The 17,432-nt window shown below is 42.6% G+C and overlaps 1 protein-coding gene across 1 annotated transcript in view; it reads left to right on the top strand.

Annotated features, from left to right (window-relative positions):
* Positions 1-17,432, top strand: part of EIF4EBP2 (eukaryotic translation initiation factor 4E binding protein 2) — a 91,187-nt gene that overhangs the window by 45,151 nt on the left and 28,604 nt on the right. The window contains exon 2 of the mRNA XM_086922259.1: positions 15,148-15,324. Coding sequence (XP_086778385.1) covers positions 15,148-15,324 — 177 coding nt within the window. The remainder of the gene's footprint in view (positions 1-15,147; positions 15,325-17,432) is intronic.

The raw sequence follows: 17,432 nt of genomic DNA, 5'->3' as shown, positions 1-17,432 counted from the left end.
GCAGAAAAATGTACCATCAGCCAACCATCTCTGACAATTAAAGGTCATCAGCCAACATTGAAGTTTAAATAGTGGTTTTTCCAAACACCCACACTCACCCACACTCACCCACACTCACCCACACTCACCCACACTCACCCACACTCACCCACACTCACCCACACTCACCCACACTCACCCACACTCACCCTCACTCACCCACAACCCTCACCCACAACCCTCACCCACACTCACCCACAACCCTCACCCTCACTCACCCTCAACCCCTCACCCTCACTCACCCTCAACCCCTCACCCTCACTCACCCTCACACTCACCCACACTCACTCACACTCACCCTCACCCTCACTCACCCTCACCCTCACTCACCCTCACTCACCCTCACTCACCCTCACTCACCCTCACTCACCCTCACTCACCCTCACTCACCCTCACTCACCCTCACTCACCCTCACTCACCCTCACTCACCCTCACTCACCCTCACTCACCCACACTCACCCACACTCACCCACACTCACCCACACTCACCCACACTCACCCACACTCACCCACACTCACCCACACTCACCCACACTCACCCACACTCACCCACACTCACCCACACTCACCCACACTCACCCACACTCACCCACACTCACCCACACTCACCCACACTCACCCACACTCACCCACACTCACCCACAACCCCTCACCCTCAACCCCTCACCCCCACTCACCCTCAACCCCTCACCCTCACCCCCACTCACCCTCAACCCCTCACCCTCACTCACCCCCTCAACCCCTCACCCTCACTCACTCACACTCACCCACCCTCACTCACCCTCACTCACCCTCACCCTCACTCACCCTCACTCACCCTCACTCACCCTCACCCTCACTCACCCTCACTCACCCTCACTCACCCTCACCCTCACTCACCCTCACCCTCACTCACCCTCACTCACCCTCACTCACCCTCACTCACCCTCACCCTCATGCTAAAGATTTACAAAAAAACCCATTAACAATTCTAAAAGCACTAACTCTAATGCTGCGAGACCTATTGCATTTCTAATGCTTGTTACTATATGAGGATTCCTCTCTAGTATTGTTTTTATGTATTTTATATTCTATTGTACAAATCATTTAAATGTACTGTTTTATACGATTGTCTTTTATGGTAAACTTTTACCGAAATAAAGGTTTTGAAATTGAAAAATTGAATTGAGTTTCCTTAGTATGGGATTATTCTCGGCCTTCCTAAAAAACAGAACAGTTAATAATTTTACATCCGTGCTGAAGTTTTCTTTGTTGGCCTTGCATGAAGACCACGCTACAAAGGCTGCGAGGAGCAGGGAGCCCGGCGCAGTTTGCATCTTTGTTTTATCTTGAAACCTGTTGGGTGACTTTTGGACACTTTTTTTTTCTGGTATGACAGGTGGGGCAAGCAATGAAGATGGGGATTGGATGGGGTAATTGACAACAGTAGAGGGGCTTTGGTGGGCTCGACTATCAGCAAATCAGGTGATGAGTGAGGGGCAGGACAAGCAACAATGTGGGATTGAATAGGGAGGAAGTAGATCCAACATCAACTGACACACTATGCAGGAATGTAAAGAGATGGCCTACTGCACTTGGCCCAGCAAACCTATGACCTCTTTACCCTTCCTGGGCGCATGACTCTTCACATGCATAACTCTTAAATTCTAAATAGTCTTGGAAATACTTTAGCATGATAATGTGCTTCCCAAATGCCATTAGATTAATGCTGGAACTTGACGTCATGCTGCCTGTGGATAAATCTTTTAGATAAAATAGTGAAAGGTGAGCCAGAATCAGCTATGTCGAAGTCCTGTCTCTTGCCCTGTAGAAAGTTCCTTTGATCCATTCCAATGCAACTACTTCTAGTATTATCATCGAATAGCTCACCCTCTTAAGAACCTCTTCAGAAAAACTAACCTTACTTTAGCTTGTGATCCCCCCCATGCCTACTTTAGCAGAATGTTCAAACCATTTACAGTTAATTTTTCTCCCAACGGCTGGACAATTGCTACAGTCACCCAAGTGGTACTTGAACCTGCAATACTAACACCTGCTGCCTTTCTTAAGGTCTGTTAAGGTGAGATTTCTGTAACTAAACAAGCATCCCTGAATGTGAACAAATTGTTCACCCAAATGTTGGTCAATGGTAATCTTACATTTGTACATTGATGTCAGTAGGTCCAGGGCTTTTGTGAATCGGCTGTCGCTTGGCTGCCCTACTGCCTTATGAAGAAGTTGTCTTTCTGCTTGATATTAGGTCCTTGTTAAAGTAGCCGTTGTGCTTCATATGGTCTCAACGCTTATCCCCTGACCAAAGTCTGCAGATGCAGGTTCAGCCTCTGGAAGATTTTCAAATGGTGTGTTCCTCTCATCACTCAAACTGAACAAAATGTTTTTCTTGTGTTCTGGGTCAAACATTTTGACATCAATGGCTACTAAATGGTTTTCAGATGAGTTGATTCAGAATTTTCACTTAAACAAGGCTTTCCCTGAGCTTTACAGAAACAAGTTTGAAAGCTTATTATTTTGCACAGTTTGCCATGGCAAAGCAAAAATGTCTAAGCTATTCTTTAGTAACCTAGAAAATCAGGTGTAACTAACAGTTGGACACAAAGTGAATCAAAGGCTCTTGGTGCTGTATATTCATCAGATTCTCACTTTATATGGTGTGAGCCACGATGTTTAATGTTTATGCTTGCTTTTCCAGACTGCCTCATGTTATGCACTGTTCTTCTAATTATCTTCTCACCCGTTGCTACATTGGACATAATTCCTAACAGTACAGGGATATTCAGCAACATACTAAAGTGACCACTCAACATGGTATTGTTTTGTTTCACATCACTTGTGTAGTGGTTTCATGACTGGATTCCCCCAAAATGATTATCAGGTAACTGATGAAGCTGTACTGGAGTGCAGTAGACTCTGATGACCATAACTTAAGTTGCATCCACAGATTATTCAGTTTTATTCTCTGCTGTTCACCTTTGTACAGTTCTTAAAATATGAAATAACAATGCAAAATGCATTGCTCAGTCTGTTGAACCCTCTGCGTAGTTGAAATTTATCTGGTAAGTTAACATTTCTATTCAACATAGCAAGAAGAGCCTGTTGTGTAGTGGTAATGAGCCTTATGTTTTATAGCGAGTGTATGCAGGTCATTGAGAGGAGTTGCCAAGTGACAAGGATTCACCAATCTTAAATGAATGTACATGCAGCTGCTGTGTCAGTTGTGTTGTCTACTGCTCTTCAAATAAGCCAGTTTCAGCCATGTTTCCAGGTGTTTGCATAGTAAACTGGTGACATAGATAGCATGCCATGGTGATTCTTGAAGGAAACAATCTGTGTATCTGGTATCCTGACACCATAAAATTATTCTCAAGGCGAATACCAGTTGTGTTGGGAGCAATCCACAAGATTGATTTACGGATTGTAAGGAGCGAGCAAGGCTACTCTTTTATTGTGAGGTCTTCCTACGTTTATGTGTTACAATTTGTTTGATTGGCAAGACTGAGTTGACTGTTGGCAACGCTCATCAGGCTGCTGGCGAAGGCATTTTGGAATCCTCACAGCACGAGTCACGTTCAGCCGCAAGCTAACATATCTGGGTGCCAACGGTGTGAGGCAGTTCTTACTGCCTCAATCAAATTAATTACTGTGCTGAAAAGTTGTGGGGCGGAGGTCTAATGGCATCAGGTTGATTAACTTACATTCCCTGTCCTGCAGAGATAGTAAAGACTGAAGATGTGCAGAAGTAATCTGGTTTGTGTTAAAGGAGCGTTTATAGTGGCTGAAAGTACAGGGCATGCTCTAGGAGATTCATGGACAACATAGGACTGCAAAGTAGAGAGCAGGTAGAGTGAGAACTGAATCTGCTCACATGGTGAAAGTCTGTTTAACTAAGGATTGGCAGACTTTGCAAGACAATTGGAATACAATATTTTAAAAAATATATAATTTTGAAAATGGTGACTACTCTTCTTGTTTTGTTGTGTTCCATACTTGTTGTTAGTTATGACTGTGCAGACAATATCTCCTCCTTCCATGGTCTTGCAGGAACCAGGTCTTCCAGTAATGCTTTGGGAAGAAAGGAAAGAGTCCTTTGAAATGTATCTTGAAGCTGTTGGCAGGGATGGGTTTGTAGCTAAAAGGAAATTAGCCATGGTTATACAGTGTTCGAGGCATATGAACTGTAAATCATGCTTTAGCATAGATCACCATCTGGTGTTGGGTCCCGATGTTTGCACTTTGTTTTGTTCGAAGAAGTCTTTAGTCACGAGGTAGGTGACCTCTCCCTTCCATGATAGTGAGCATGGGCATAGACTCCATCACCAGATTGTATTTTTCTGCCATCGGGTTAGGATGTGTATTGCTGCGGTTCGGTATAGTTTTCGAACCCCTTCGATGCGCAATCCTCTACCTTCAACGGTATTGTTTTCGATCACTGTTTCCCATTCCACATACCTACACTGTGAAAACTTTCGATTGGGAACTTCAAGGCGGGCCATCGGCCCTACCCCTGCCGACCACGCCAGCAGTCGATGGAACGGACTCCGTTCAAGTGATGTCCTGGGTGTTGTGCTAAGTTTCCACGCACAGACTTTCACGAGGTCTGTAACCTGTACTTATCCCCTGAACACAAAGAAAAATCCTGCGTAGTGTCAACTTGAAAGCTCAAAGCCGACAACCTCCGCGCCGAAAAGTTCGGAGCGGAAACATACCACTCTGAAGACTCCACAGCCTAAACCGGCTAAAATTAAGCAATTGGATTCTAAACACTCTGCACCCAAAGACACTGAGCCCAAATCTTTGATGCCGAAATCCACTCCTAAAGGAACAGATACTCCTTCCAAGGAACTTCCATCTGAAGACACACCTTTTGATCCAAAACAAAGACTTTGTTTTGATCCAAAAACAGGATACCTCTGGCTACTCTTCCTAAAAAAATGGAAGTTAGACCTCCCACAGGATGTCCATATACCTATGAAGAAAAAGATGTGTACTAACCCTTCTTCCCCCTTATATACCTCCCTCTCCTCCTCCTATTTCCATACACATTACACCTTCAAACTCACCACCTCCAATATCACCTGACTCACAGGATTACTATTTTTGGGATGGGAATGGGGATGACTATCATCGTACCCCACAAGATCCGGACATACCACATGGCACTGATCCCTGGGATGATTATGATAAGGATCCCGATCAGCCTACTGACCCTGACCTGTATCCCTACAGACTTCCCCCACCTGATGACAACATTGGCTTTACTCAACTTATCAACAGGGCTTCCCAATATCACGGGGTGGAACTACATGGAGACCCTCTAAAAGAGGATTTTCTGGTAGAAACGTTCACACACTCGCAAAGGTCTATTTACACCCTACCCATGCTCAAGGGCATGTTAAAACGTACCGACGAGGTATTCAAAGTAGTTAGAGCAAGATACTGACACCTAGGGTGGATAAAAAATACAAGCCCGCTCCTACAGACCGTAAAAGGCCTGTTACTGTTAGAAACAACAAGAGTCTAACGCCCACAAGAGAGCTAACTCTTAAACTACAGGCGACGCACCTCCTCCTGATAAGGAGTCAAACGTATTGATGCCTTTGGCAAGAGAGTAGCTTCACAGGCCGCCAGTTATTGGCGCATTGCCAATGCTCTGGCTCGGTTAGCACGCTACGACCGGGCCCATTATGATGAGTTGGAAAAACTCATGCAACATTTGCCAGAGGATTATAAAAATAAGGCTAACTACCTCATTCAAGAAGGGAAGCTCATCACCAACACTTCCATAAAATGTGCCCTAGATGCAGTAGACACAGCTTCTCTTGCTATCAACACTAGCATTCTGTTGAGGACGCACGCTTGGCTTCGAATCTCTGCATTCAAGCAGGAGGTACAATCCTCCATACTTAATCAGCCCTTTGATAAAGGGCATCTTTTCAGGCCAACAGTAGATACCATTAGAAAAAATTAAGAAAGACACTGAACCTGCTAAATCCATGGGAGCCCTTCAATTACCTTCTATCAGGGGTTCCTCTTGTCGCTCCTTTTACAGGGGTGGCTCAAACAGTCAGAAAATCCCTCTTCTTACAAAGGGAACAACCAATCTAACTCCTCCAGAGGCTATTTTGTAGGAAGTTTCTGAGGAAATAAGGGAAGAGGCAGAGGTAACTCCACCTGCACCCCCCCTGCCAATAAACAGTGACTTCCCTCCACTGTCGGGAGACGTCTCAGTTCCTAGCTGTCTGGGAGTCCATCACCTCAGACAAGTGGGTAATACAAATTATTCATCATGGTTATTGCCTGGAACTTACCAGTACTCCATCAGCCATCCTTCGTAGTCAGCATGCAATGTCACCAGAACACCTCACCTTGTTTGAACAAGAGGTCCTCTCTGTTATCAAACATGCAAAAGAACCGGTTTAATTAAGTCATCTAAGGACGTGAGTGTACTCTCTATACTTTTTGATACCGAAAAGATTGCTCCCTCAGGCCCATACTGGACCTCAGACAACTAAACCTCTACATTCAATTGGACCACTTCCACATGATCACCCTTCAACAGATGCTCCAATTGCTTCAGCAAGGGGACTTTCTTTCCACTCTAGATTTAAAGGACTCCTACTTCCATATCCCATTCACCCAGTTCACAGGAAATATCTCGGGTTCGTGGTGGATGGACAACATTACCAATTCAAGGTCCTCCCTTTCAGTGGAAGTACTGCACCAAGAGTCTTCACCAAATGTCTAGCAGTCGTCGCAGCTCATTTAAGAAGACCACACATTCACATCATCCCTTACTTGGATGACTGGCTAATAAAAGCCATGTCGCAACACAGCTGCATACACTACAGTCACAAAACAGTTCAGCTGCTTCACGGCTTGGGTTTCACTGTCAACCTCACCAAGTCTCATCTTCAACCCTCCAATATGCAAGCTTACCTAGGAGCCACAATAGACACTTGCAAAGCTCTAGTGTACCCCAACCCAGTCAAAATACTCAACATGCAAACCCTAATATCACCATTTCAACCGCAGCATTCACTACCAGCCCGAGTGTTTATGCAGTTGATCGGAATGATGGCGTCTTGCATTCTAATTGTTCCTTAGTCAAGACTCCAAATGAGTTCCCTACAGGAATGCTTAGCACGTCAGTGGAAAAAGGCTGAAGGTCAGTTAACCAATCTGGTGTTGGTGGGCGACTGCACGCCTCGCTCTCTGCAGTGGTTGAATACACAACCTTTCCAAGGGGCGGCCATTCATCGACCCGGATCCACAGATAGTGCTCACAACTGACGCATCCCTCACTGGTTGGGGAGCTCATCTTCAAAAACATACCACTCAAGGCATGTGGACTCTACAACAAAAATCACTCCACATAAACCATCTGGAGCTGCTAGAAATTTTTCTAGCATTGAAAGCCTTTCAGATGCATCTAGTAGTCAAAGCTGTCCTAGTTTGTATAGACATAACCGCAATGTACTACATAGAAAAACGGGGGGGGGGGCACTCTCTACAGCTTTCACAACTAGCTCAAAGCATATAGAGAGGGGCCATACCTCAAAAAATATATCTCCTAGCAGAACATCTCCCAGGAGTTAACAATCACATTGCGGATCTCCTCAGTCGCCAAAGACGGCAGTTCCACAAATGAAAACTACACCCTCAAGTTCTTCTCCCATTTTTTCAAATATGGTGCTACCCAGACATAGATCTGTTCCCCACACACCTCAACCAGAAAAATGCCCAAACTTTGTGTCCATGTATCCACGCCCATTGTCCAAAGGCCGTGCTCTATGGATCAATTGGTCAGGGATATTTGCTTATGCTTTTCCACCTCTTCCACTAATTCCATTACTGGTTCGGAAGCTCAAGCAACATTCCCTCACAATGATCCTAGTTGCTCCCACATGAGCTAGACAACCCTAGTTCACAACCCTGTTGGAACTATCAGTAGTTCCCCATCAAAACCTACATCTCTCCCCAAGCTTCTCACTTAGAACCATGAAGAGATAAGGCATCCAGATCCCAGTCAATTCATCCTTGCAATCTGGCAACCGAAGTCCGTTTGGCTACCTTAATCTCCTGCCAGACTGCATGAACGACATTAAAGAGTCTAGACGCCCTACTACAAGAGCATGCTAAGCAGCAAAATGGAAACGCTTTGTCATTTACTGTAATAACAATGAAATCAATCCACTTGATGATTTAATTAAATACATAATTCGCTATCTGTTATACCTACAATGGACTACCTTAGCATATACATAAGACTGCATCTTCCTGCAATAGCGGCTTACCTACCAAACAGACAACACTTGTCCTTGTTTTGTGTACCCGCTATCAAAGCTTTTATAAAAGGACTCAAAAGAATCATTCCTCCTAGACTTCCACCATCTCCTGTGTGGAATCTTAATGTAGTCCTTACAAGACTCATGGGCCCACCATTTGAGCCATTGCACAAATGTTAACTACAATTTCTAAAATGAAATGTAGCCTTCCTCATAGCCATCACATCTTAGGATAGTTGGTGAGCTCCAGGCACTAACCATACAAGAATTTTACAAATTCATTAACATAGTGTTTCTTGGGACTAACACCAATTGTTTTCCCCAAGTTTTTTCTGCCTTTCATCTCAACCAGTCTTTTGAATTACCCATGTTTTTCCCCAACCAGACTGTGCTCTTAAAGCATTAGATGTTAAAAGAGCATTACTTTATTACATTGAAAGAACTAAATCTTTTACAAAAACCAAACAACTTTGTTGCTTTTTCACCACCTCATAAAGGCAATCCTATATCAAAAGCAGGTATTGCACAGTGGATAGTTAAGTGCATACAAATATGCTACATTAAAGCTAAACGCACATTAACAATCCCACCTAGAGCACACACTACACGCACACTAGGGGCTTCCATGACCTTCTTGGGGAACATACCCTCAGATGATATTTGCAAAGCTGCAACATGATCTACACCACATTGACAAAACACTACTGTGTAGATGTTTTAGCAAGACAAGCTAGTATGGGCCAGGCTGTTTTAAGAACACTATTCCAAACCACTGCAACAGATACAGGTTAGCCACCACTTGGAAGTAACTGTTGTACAGTCTATGCTAAAGCATAAGATCTGCAGCTCAGATGCCTTGAACGGAAAATGCTAATTACCCAGTATCCATCTGTTCTTGGCATGTAGAGCCATATGCCCCCACCTGCCTCCCCGGGTACCTAGATCTGTTGTAGTATTTTCTTAGTTAGATAAACTATACATGGACATCTCTTTCTTCTCTTACGAACTCAATCACCCTTACAGCAAAAAAATCTGGCGATGGAGTCTGTGCTCATGCGTACTATCACTGAAATGAGGAGTCACCTACCTTGTGACTGCAAAGACTTCTTCGAACAAAACGAAGTGCAAATATCCGGACCCAACACCAGATGGCGATCTATGCTAAAGCATATGGCTCTACAGCTCTATATGCCAAGAACAGATGCATACTGGGTAAGTAGCATTTTCCTTAAGTGTGGAAGGAAGAAAGGGTTTAAACTCTACTTGTGAGTCTGTGAGGGTAAGGACAGCGATGGGTTGGATGTAGATGAGGAACCTGGCGAAGAGTATTTAAATGCTATGGAGGCTTTTGAAGAGTTTTGGCAAGAAAGTAAGCATAGTAGTGGAAAGGCACAAGATTTAATCTTGTGCCCAGTTACCAAGGGAAACTATCGAACAGTGCATGGCATTGTTAAGGACTCTGCAGCTTTTTTTAAATTCATAGATTTGCATGCGAATATTCTGAGATTATTGGAGACCAGATTAACAGAACAAGTAATATGAAATCCAGGAAAACTTATTGGGACTGAATGATCCTTTGTTGGACAGGACCATCAACATCGCACAACAAATTGAAAATGCACCTTATCTCAAAGAATTTAATGAGGCTCAAGAAAAAAAATCAGATGATGGTAGAGATGTAAATGTTACAAAAATCTGAGTAAGCATAAATCAGTGGGACTAAAATCGAGGGAAGCAGTGTGGTAAGGAAAGTTTCAGGTGTGATAGCATGCAGCATTTAGCTGAATGTAATGCATTTTCTGCTGCCAAAGCCAGGTGTTTCATGTGTTTCAAGTGCAGGAAGCTATGACATTTTTCCAGAGTGCAAAATGAGTGGCATGGATGATGTTAAACACAGGATATCAAAATGAAGACTAATATAGGAAATGGTGGGGACCTGGATATTGATGAGGTAGAAATTTTGGTAGTGTGTGGATTTGATATGCTGGAGGGTGAAATTGCTTAGAGATGTGAGATTTACTGTCCGCTTAAATGCACTGTCAAGGTGAATGGTGTGGAGGTTCTTATGTGGGCAGCTGTTCCACATACAGATTAATCAATACAGGTAAGTGGATAGTATCTGCATGATTGTGATTTAATACCAGCTTTATAGCCCTTTCAGCCTTAGGTTGGTCTTATCCCAAACCTTTTTGCCTTCCCCCTCCTATTTTTGCTGTATTTGTTTTTGGCGACCATAGGACCATGTGCACTTTACCACGGACAACCAGTGCTAAAGTGCATGTGCACTCCCCTTTAAACATGGTAAAATTGGCATATTTCATTTACTGATTAGTCCTTTATAGATTGAACCTGTAAATTAAATGCTACTAGTGGACCTTCAGCACCTATTGTGCCATCCACATTAGTAGTGCTGTGTACTCCAAGACTGTGTAGCTGCACCCGAAAGGACCGCTTTACTGCCTTGAGCCTACGTTGGGCCCTCAGAGGACTGCCTTGCTTCTACACTTGAACCCAAGGCGTACCAGCGTGACTCCATGGGCTAGTTGACTGGCCTCCTGATAAGAACCATAGGACAGAAAAGATTCCAACCATCAGGAAACCACACCTGCACCCAGCCTGAGTGAGTCCTGAACACCCCCAAGTTGTGCCCCTCCTCTCCTGGATCCTTGGGTGGGATGTTAAAGGTGTGCAGATAGCAAAAATCCAAACTTGGAACTTTTAGAAAGTTTTGGTTAAAAATTGCTCCGAGAACAGAGACCATACTGGGACCAACCTGCTAGTCTATCCGCTCAAGGTGCATCGTCGGTTGGCCTGACTTCACAACCTGTCCTTCAGAATTTCATCTAGGTCCGATGGTAAGTGCCAGCCGAGCCCAATCCACTTCTATCCTATCCATAAGTCGGCCATTTTTTTTTTTTACTTTGACCCGGTTTTGTGTGACTGGATGTGGTTGCAGTTGGTTCTTTGATCATTTAGGTACTTACTAGTATTTGCATTACACTTTAAAAATGTGTAACTCCAATGCTGGATAAATACTTTATACATTGCCTCCAAGTTAAGCCTGACTGCTTTTGTGTGAAACTACCAGGGAGTTCTGCACATGTAATTAAGTGGCTTTATATAGTTCACCCTGACTGGGAGTGTGGCTGAAGCTTGACCAGGGTTAACACCCCAGTCATCCAACAATCTAATTTATCACACCGCTGATGTTGAACCACAAGGATTATTTGGAGTCAAACTACTTGTCATAGGCTTTTTAAAGAAAGATTGGTGTACAAAAGTAGGACATACAATGCTCCCAGAATTATCTCTAATTAGATGCAATATCTGCAGAAACTTGAAAGCAGGATTGATGATCCGTTGCTTTCAAAATACAATGTTCACCTAAGAAATGCAACTAGGGAAGAAAAAAACATTTTGAGAAACTACTGTGATATTGTAGGTAACACTTCTTTCAACATAATTTATTAAAATGTTGATGCATGCAAGTACTTCAAAAAAATATTAATCATGGAAATAAGTGCAACCAGTAAAACAAGATAATGGGAAACTTGAAAATAAACGAGCATTGGCAAAGCCAATAAGTCTGATATTGGTGGTCAGCCTTTTGGTTTTGTCAATGCGGGTCTTGTTTCGATATGGTTTTTGTAAAACCTTGTGGGAGCTGCCCAGGCCCTCACCATTATAACAAACATTGGCAAAAAGTAGTACTTTTTTTTTTTTTTTACTCAAAGCACTCCTTGCCACGGTAGTCCCGGACACTGAACAAAACTACTTTGTGTGCCGATATGCTCCTTATGAAACAGCAGAAGCCAGTCGATGGAAAGAGAGATATCGACTTTTAATGCCAACAAAAGGTCTTTGTTAAATCCTTACCTAATTAGAGGCCCAATTCTTAAGGTCACTAAATTGCACCCATGGTACATGTCCTTCAATTTGTGCAAATTTACAGCTTTCATAAATTTGCAAGAATTTACAAAAGTAGGGGCGGAAATCGTACTCCTAGAAAATGTTTGTGAACTACTTTTTAGCTCCTGCAAAACTTGCAGGTGTAACTTTGCCCATACGAAAATCTGAGCGTTTACAAATTCACTTTCCTTCCAATCTCTTCTGCCATTATCAGGAGTACATTTCCAACCTTTCTCAGTATGGGAAAAGATTAGACCAGAGCCTTGGAAAACCCCTAAACATGCAATAGTGTATGTTTGCACAGACTCAAAAGGGCATTCCAATCCTGGAACTTTTGTGTAAGGCTGCCTCCATCCCCAGTATTTAGATCTGTGGAAAGGTGGTAAAATAAGGAAATTGCTAGAATTCAAATTCTACTATAGTATGATCCCTGGCATAACCTGAAAGGCTAATACCAGAGCTTTCATATCAGGAGTTTGTGCCATAACTTGTCACTGCACTACGTGGCACCAAAGGGACAAGTGTTTTTTTTTTTACATGACTTATATTTATGAAGCAACCTGTCCCACGAACAAGTATATATTTTCTTAATTTCCACACCCCTCGATTGTGGCATTTGTCACATCACATGCTTTGAAGGGAGCAGAGAGCTCATCCTCCCCTTTTAACAGAGGTGCTGGCGTGCTGGTGGGGTGTGCAGTACTTCAGAACCTATATATTTTGAACAGATTTTGATTTATGCACAGATAGGACCATTGATTCACTTGTTCACTGCGAGAGGTGCTGGGAAAGCAACACCACACATAGCTAAATTGATGTATAATTTGCAGGAATTTGTTTACCATTAAGTATGTGCCAGGATCAAACATATCATTGTGGTTTGTTAACCTCTTGCATCTGTGTGATAATTCGCAAGAAGAGATTAATGATTGGACGGTGGGTATTGAAGGCTCGAGTCTTTTCTTAACCGGAGTTATATTGGGTTTATTCCTTTCGGTTAAATCCCTTGTTCTTTGATTCTGGCAGTGGGGGGTGGAACACTAATCAAAAAAATGACCCAGTCCTCAAGGCAACACAAAAATAAGTGAGGCTGTAAACAGTTCTAGATCGTCCATAGAGCACTCTAATTATATCTCTATTCATAGAGATTATAACACTGTTTCAGTCAATTGCCAACGTTAAAAAAATGAGCCCATCTCTGATAAACAAAAAACCGTCCAACACAGTACAGACATTCACTAGAGGGACAACATTTAGAAAAAAGTGTGAATAGCTAGATGACACCTCACGGGCGCACCACCAATGGGGCCCCTGGTTGGTACTCACCAGGTCGGCCCTGTTCTCATCATCGGTGTCAAATAGCTTAACGAAAACGTGTCCAAAACCCAAAGTAAGGAAAGTAATAGTGAATGGTGCAGTGTACAAACAACATATATGTGACACGGACTAACAAGCTGTGGGCTGAGTATGAAGCGATAGGTAGTATTCATAACTCACCCTTTTATATTACATGTTAAACTGCAATGCAACAAGAAGATATAAATAAAGTAAGAGTAATATCTTGTTGCGCAGTTTTGTGTGTGTTATATGTTGAACGTTGTTAGTCCGTGTCACATATATGTTTGTACACTGCACCATTCACTGTTACTTTCCTTACTTTGGGTTTTGGACACGTTTTCGTTAAGCTATTTGGCACCGATGATGAGAACAGGGCCGACCTGGTGAGTACCAACCAGGGGCCCCATTGGTGGTGCGCCCGTGAGGTGTCATCTAGCTATTCACACTTTTTTCTAAATGTTGTCCCTCTAGTGAATGTCTGTACTGTGTTGGACGGTTTTTTGTTTATCAGAGATGGGCTCATTTTTTAACGTTGGCAATTGACTGAAACAGTGTTATAATCTCTATGAATAGAGATATAATTAGAGTGCTCTATGGACGATCTAGAACTGTTTACAGCCTCACTTATTTTTGTGTTGCCTTGAGGACTGGGTCATTTTTTTGATTAGTGTTGGATTGAGTGGAGGGCGATCCAGTCCTTTCTGCCCCTCTTGACTCCTAGTATTTGAATATAGTGGAGGGTGGAAAACTTGGGCAGCTGTGAAAGAATTTTCAACTTATTGCAAGCACAGTTATCTGAATGGTGCAACCTCTGCATACGCTTCTCTCATAATGTTGGAAAGTCCGCTTCCAGTTTTTGATATAAATGTCCTGTTCAGGATGAATTTGGTTTTAAGTTGAAGTTCGTAGCTGAGCAGTTTCGTTAAGTTTACTTTGTTTGACTTTTGTACTTCAGTTGATTAGTGGGCCCTTTCTGTAGTTTAAATGATTGTGACCAAAACACTCTACTATCCAAAGTGTACATACAAGTTTTCTACAGGTGAATAAACTGAATGGTTGATTGTTGAATGACTTATTTTTTTGACAAGTGCCTCTTTCATAAAGTATGTCTGTTTTCTATTGAATGTTGATGCTTTTCTACTGATGCTCTTTGGAGATGCAGTTTTTATACAGCTGAAGTGACTCTTGTACCAAGGTTAAGCAATATGACTAGATTTACGTCCATGGGTTTGTGCAAAATTCCAGATCTGAAACTTGAAGGCATAGCGGTTTCAAGTCTATCTTCAAGTTGAATTGAATTGAAGTGAATGTTGGTGATGATTCAGAATGAGCACATAGTGTTCATAATGCATGTTTGCACTTTATATAAACAGTAATAAAATGTAATGCATGTTACTGGAAAACAATGTCTTTTGAGCTGTTTTGCTCAGAAACAACCCAGTTGCTACTTACAACAATCAGAAGCAAGCCTACACTGACAGTTGTTAATCATGTACTTTGCTTATTATCCCGTGAGTTTTGTTGGGTATTTTGTAATATTTGGCTGCATACTGACTGACTTTTTTGGGGTCTTTGTAGGTACCAGAATAATCTACGACCGCAAATTTCTGTTGGATCGTCGTAACTCGCCATTAGCTCAGACACCACCACGTCGCCTGCCAGATATCCCAGGGGTTACCAGCCCTACCACGATTGCCGAGGAGCCCAAAGTGGAAACAAATAACATTAACAATCATGATGGAAAGCCAGCAATTGGTAAGAGTTATGAACGTGGTCAAACTCCTTTAGATTCCTATTGTAACCATAGTGTAAAGCAATAGCATTTTGTTATGTTCTGGTTAGGTTTTGTGAATTGGAATATTCCCCATGTCATCTGAAATGTTGGGAGGGAATGTTGTCGGTGGGAGGTGGCAGTTGGAGCATCTGGACAGTGAAGGGTCCATTTGGTGTTGCTAGTCTGCCCTCCTAATAACCCTTCAAAATAACGGGAAAAGCTGGATTTGTTGCAGTGTATTCTAGCAATAACGCATCATATTTCTTCATCATTATATGAAAATATCCCACATTCTTCTTTGGGACGGTGAGAATAAGTTTAAGACACATGTCCATAAAACATAAATAGCAGGATCTTTAAAAGACATAGGGGTAGATGTATCAAGCTTTTTTCTTGTCAAACGCTGCGATTCGCAAAATAGAGTTTGCGACAAGAAAAACGGGAAAGGAGATGTATCATGCACTGTTGGAACTTGGGTCACCAGCTCCCCGAGGGTAGCATGGCACGAGCGGGTAGGCATCCGAAAGCTTATGTGTAAAGCGACCATACAGCACATGCATCCACTGAGACAGTAAAATGGGCACGCAATGAGTGACACCACTCCAGTTAGTTTGTATAAAAATTAGATAACTTTTATATAGAGGAGTCAGGGTAATCAAAAATTACAGTATCAATTACTTATTAGTTTTCCTTCAGAATACATATGTTTCAACACTTTGTAATAAATACTCAGAGGAATAATTATTTTATCATATAAATATTGAATATTAGATAACATTAAGTATAGATATCCACAGGCCTGACCTTAACCTCGCTTCTTATCAGCACCTGTAAGGAATACAACACAAAGGCAACCAAATGACCTTGCATCTTATTAGTTCTGTAGGCATATCACCCACTTCTCACCAAACAAGTGTGAGCATTCCACAGCAAAGAACATGTAAATAAATAACCGTAGGCTTTCAGGAATTGTTGCACTAAATGGGAGTACACATCTTATTGAGAATTAACAACCCCTTATACAGGTATAACCATCTCCTTAATCAGGAATAAGCATTTTAGAAATCACTCACAGTAGGAATAAGCCTTTCCTAGATTAGGGCTACACAATTTATTAGTTACTATACATCTCTGTAGGCCAGATAGAACATTTCACCAGGTAGGAGTTAACATTTCCTTTAACTAGGGAAGCCTCTCCTCAGATAAAGTTAAACAGTTCCTTAGGCAGAAGTTAGAACATTTCGTCAAGGATCAGGCCAGCTTTATGGAAAACAGTAACAGACCCCTATGCAGGACTAAACATTTCTACAGGCAAGCCTGAGCTTAGAGGACTTGACTTACGCAGGAAAACCTTTCCCCTTGTAATTAGAAACATCTCCTTTTGCAGGAGCATGAATATCTCAGGCCAGAATAAAACATGTATAGGCCTAACTGAGCCTTGAACTTTACCCCAGACCAGTAGATCAAAATAAACGCTTCGGTACCTACACTGAGCAGGCATAAACATTTCAGTAGGGTAAACCCATCCCTTCCCTTAGGCAACAGTAAACCTTTAGGGACCAGGCAACATTTCGCTATGCAAAGATAAGCGTCCCATTAAACGCAGAAATTTAATTAATCTCTTCGAGCCAGCATAGGCATTTTCGTGCAGCAGGAATGTGCGGTGCCTTGAATAGGGATAGAACATTTAAACAAATGTAAAACATTTCCTTGGCTATAGCATTAGATTGGTATAACTTTACCTGTATCAGGAGTAAAACATTTTATCAAGAGCTCCTATCTCCTTGTGCCGGCAATCATTTCATTAAGGAGCATTAAACTGGTCATTGGAAATCAGGCCAGTTTCAACATCTCATTAGCCATGGATAAACATTTCATAAACCCAGCATGTCATTAAACCAGTTCATTGAAAACCAGGCCCTAATCAGATCCTGGCCGAGATGAGCCCTCGAGGGTTAGCTCGGCTAATGGGTCTGTCCCTAAATCCTCTGGGGGGGTTCTACAGTCTGGGCAGGGCTCCAGCTCGTTTCCTGGGGCCCTGTGGCAACACAGGGGCCAACGGGGCCCAACACTAGTCTTCCCCAGGGGA

The sequence above is a fragment of the Lissotriton vulgaris genome, chromosome 5, assembly GCF_964263255.1.
Source record: "Lissotriton vulgaris chromosome 5, aLisVul1.2, whole genome shotgun sequence".
NCBI classification, from domain to species: domain Eukaryota; kingdom Metazoa; phylum Chordata; class Amphibia; order Caudata; family Salamandridae; genus Lissotriton; species Lissotriton vulgaris.
This window is presented reverse-complemented; position numbering and strand designations above follow the sequence as displayed.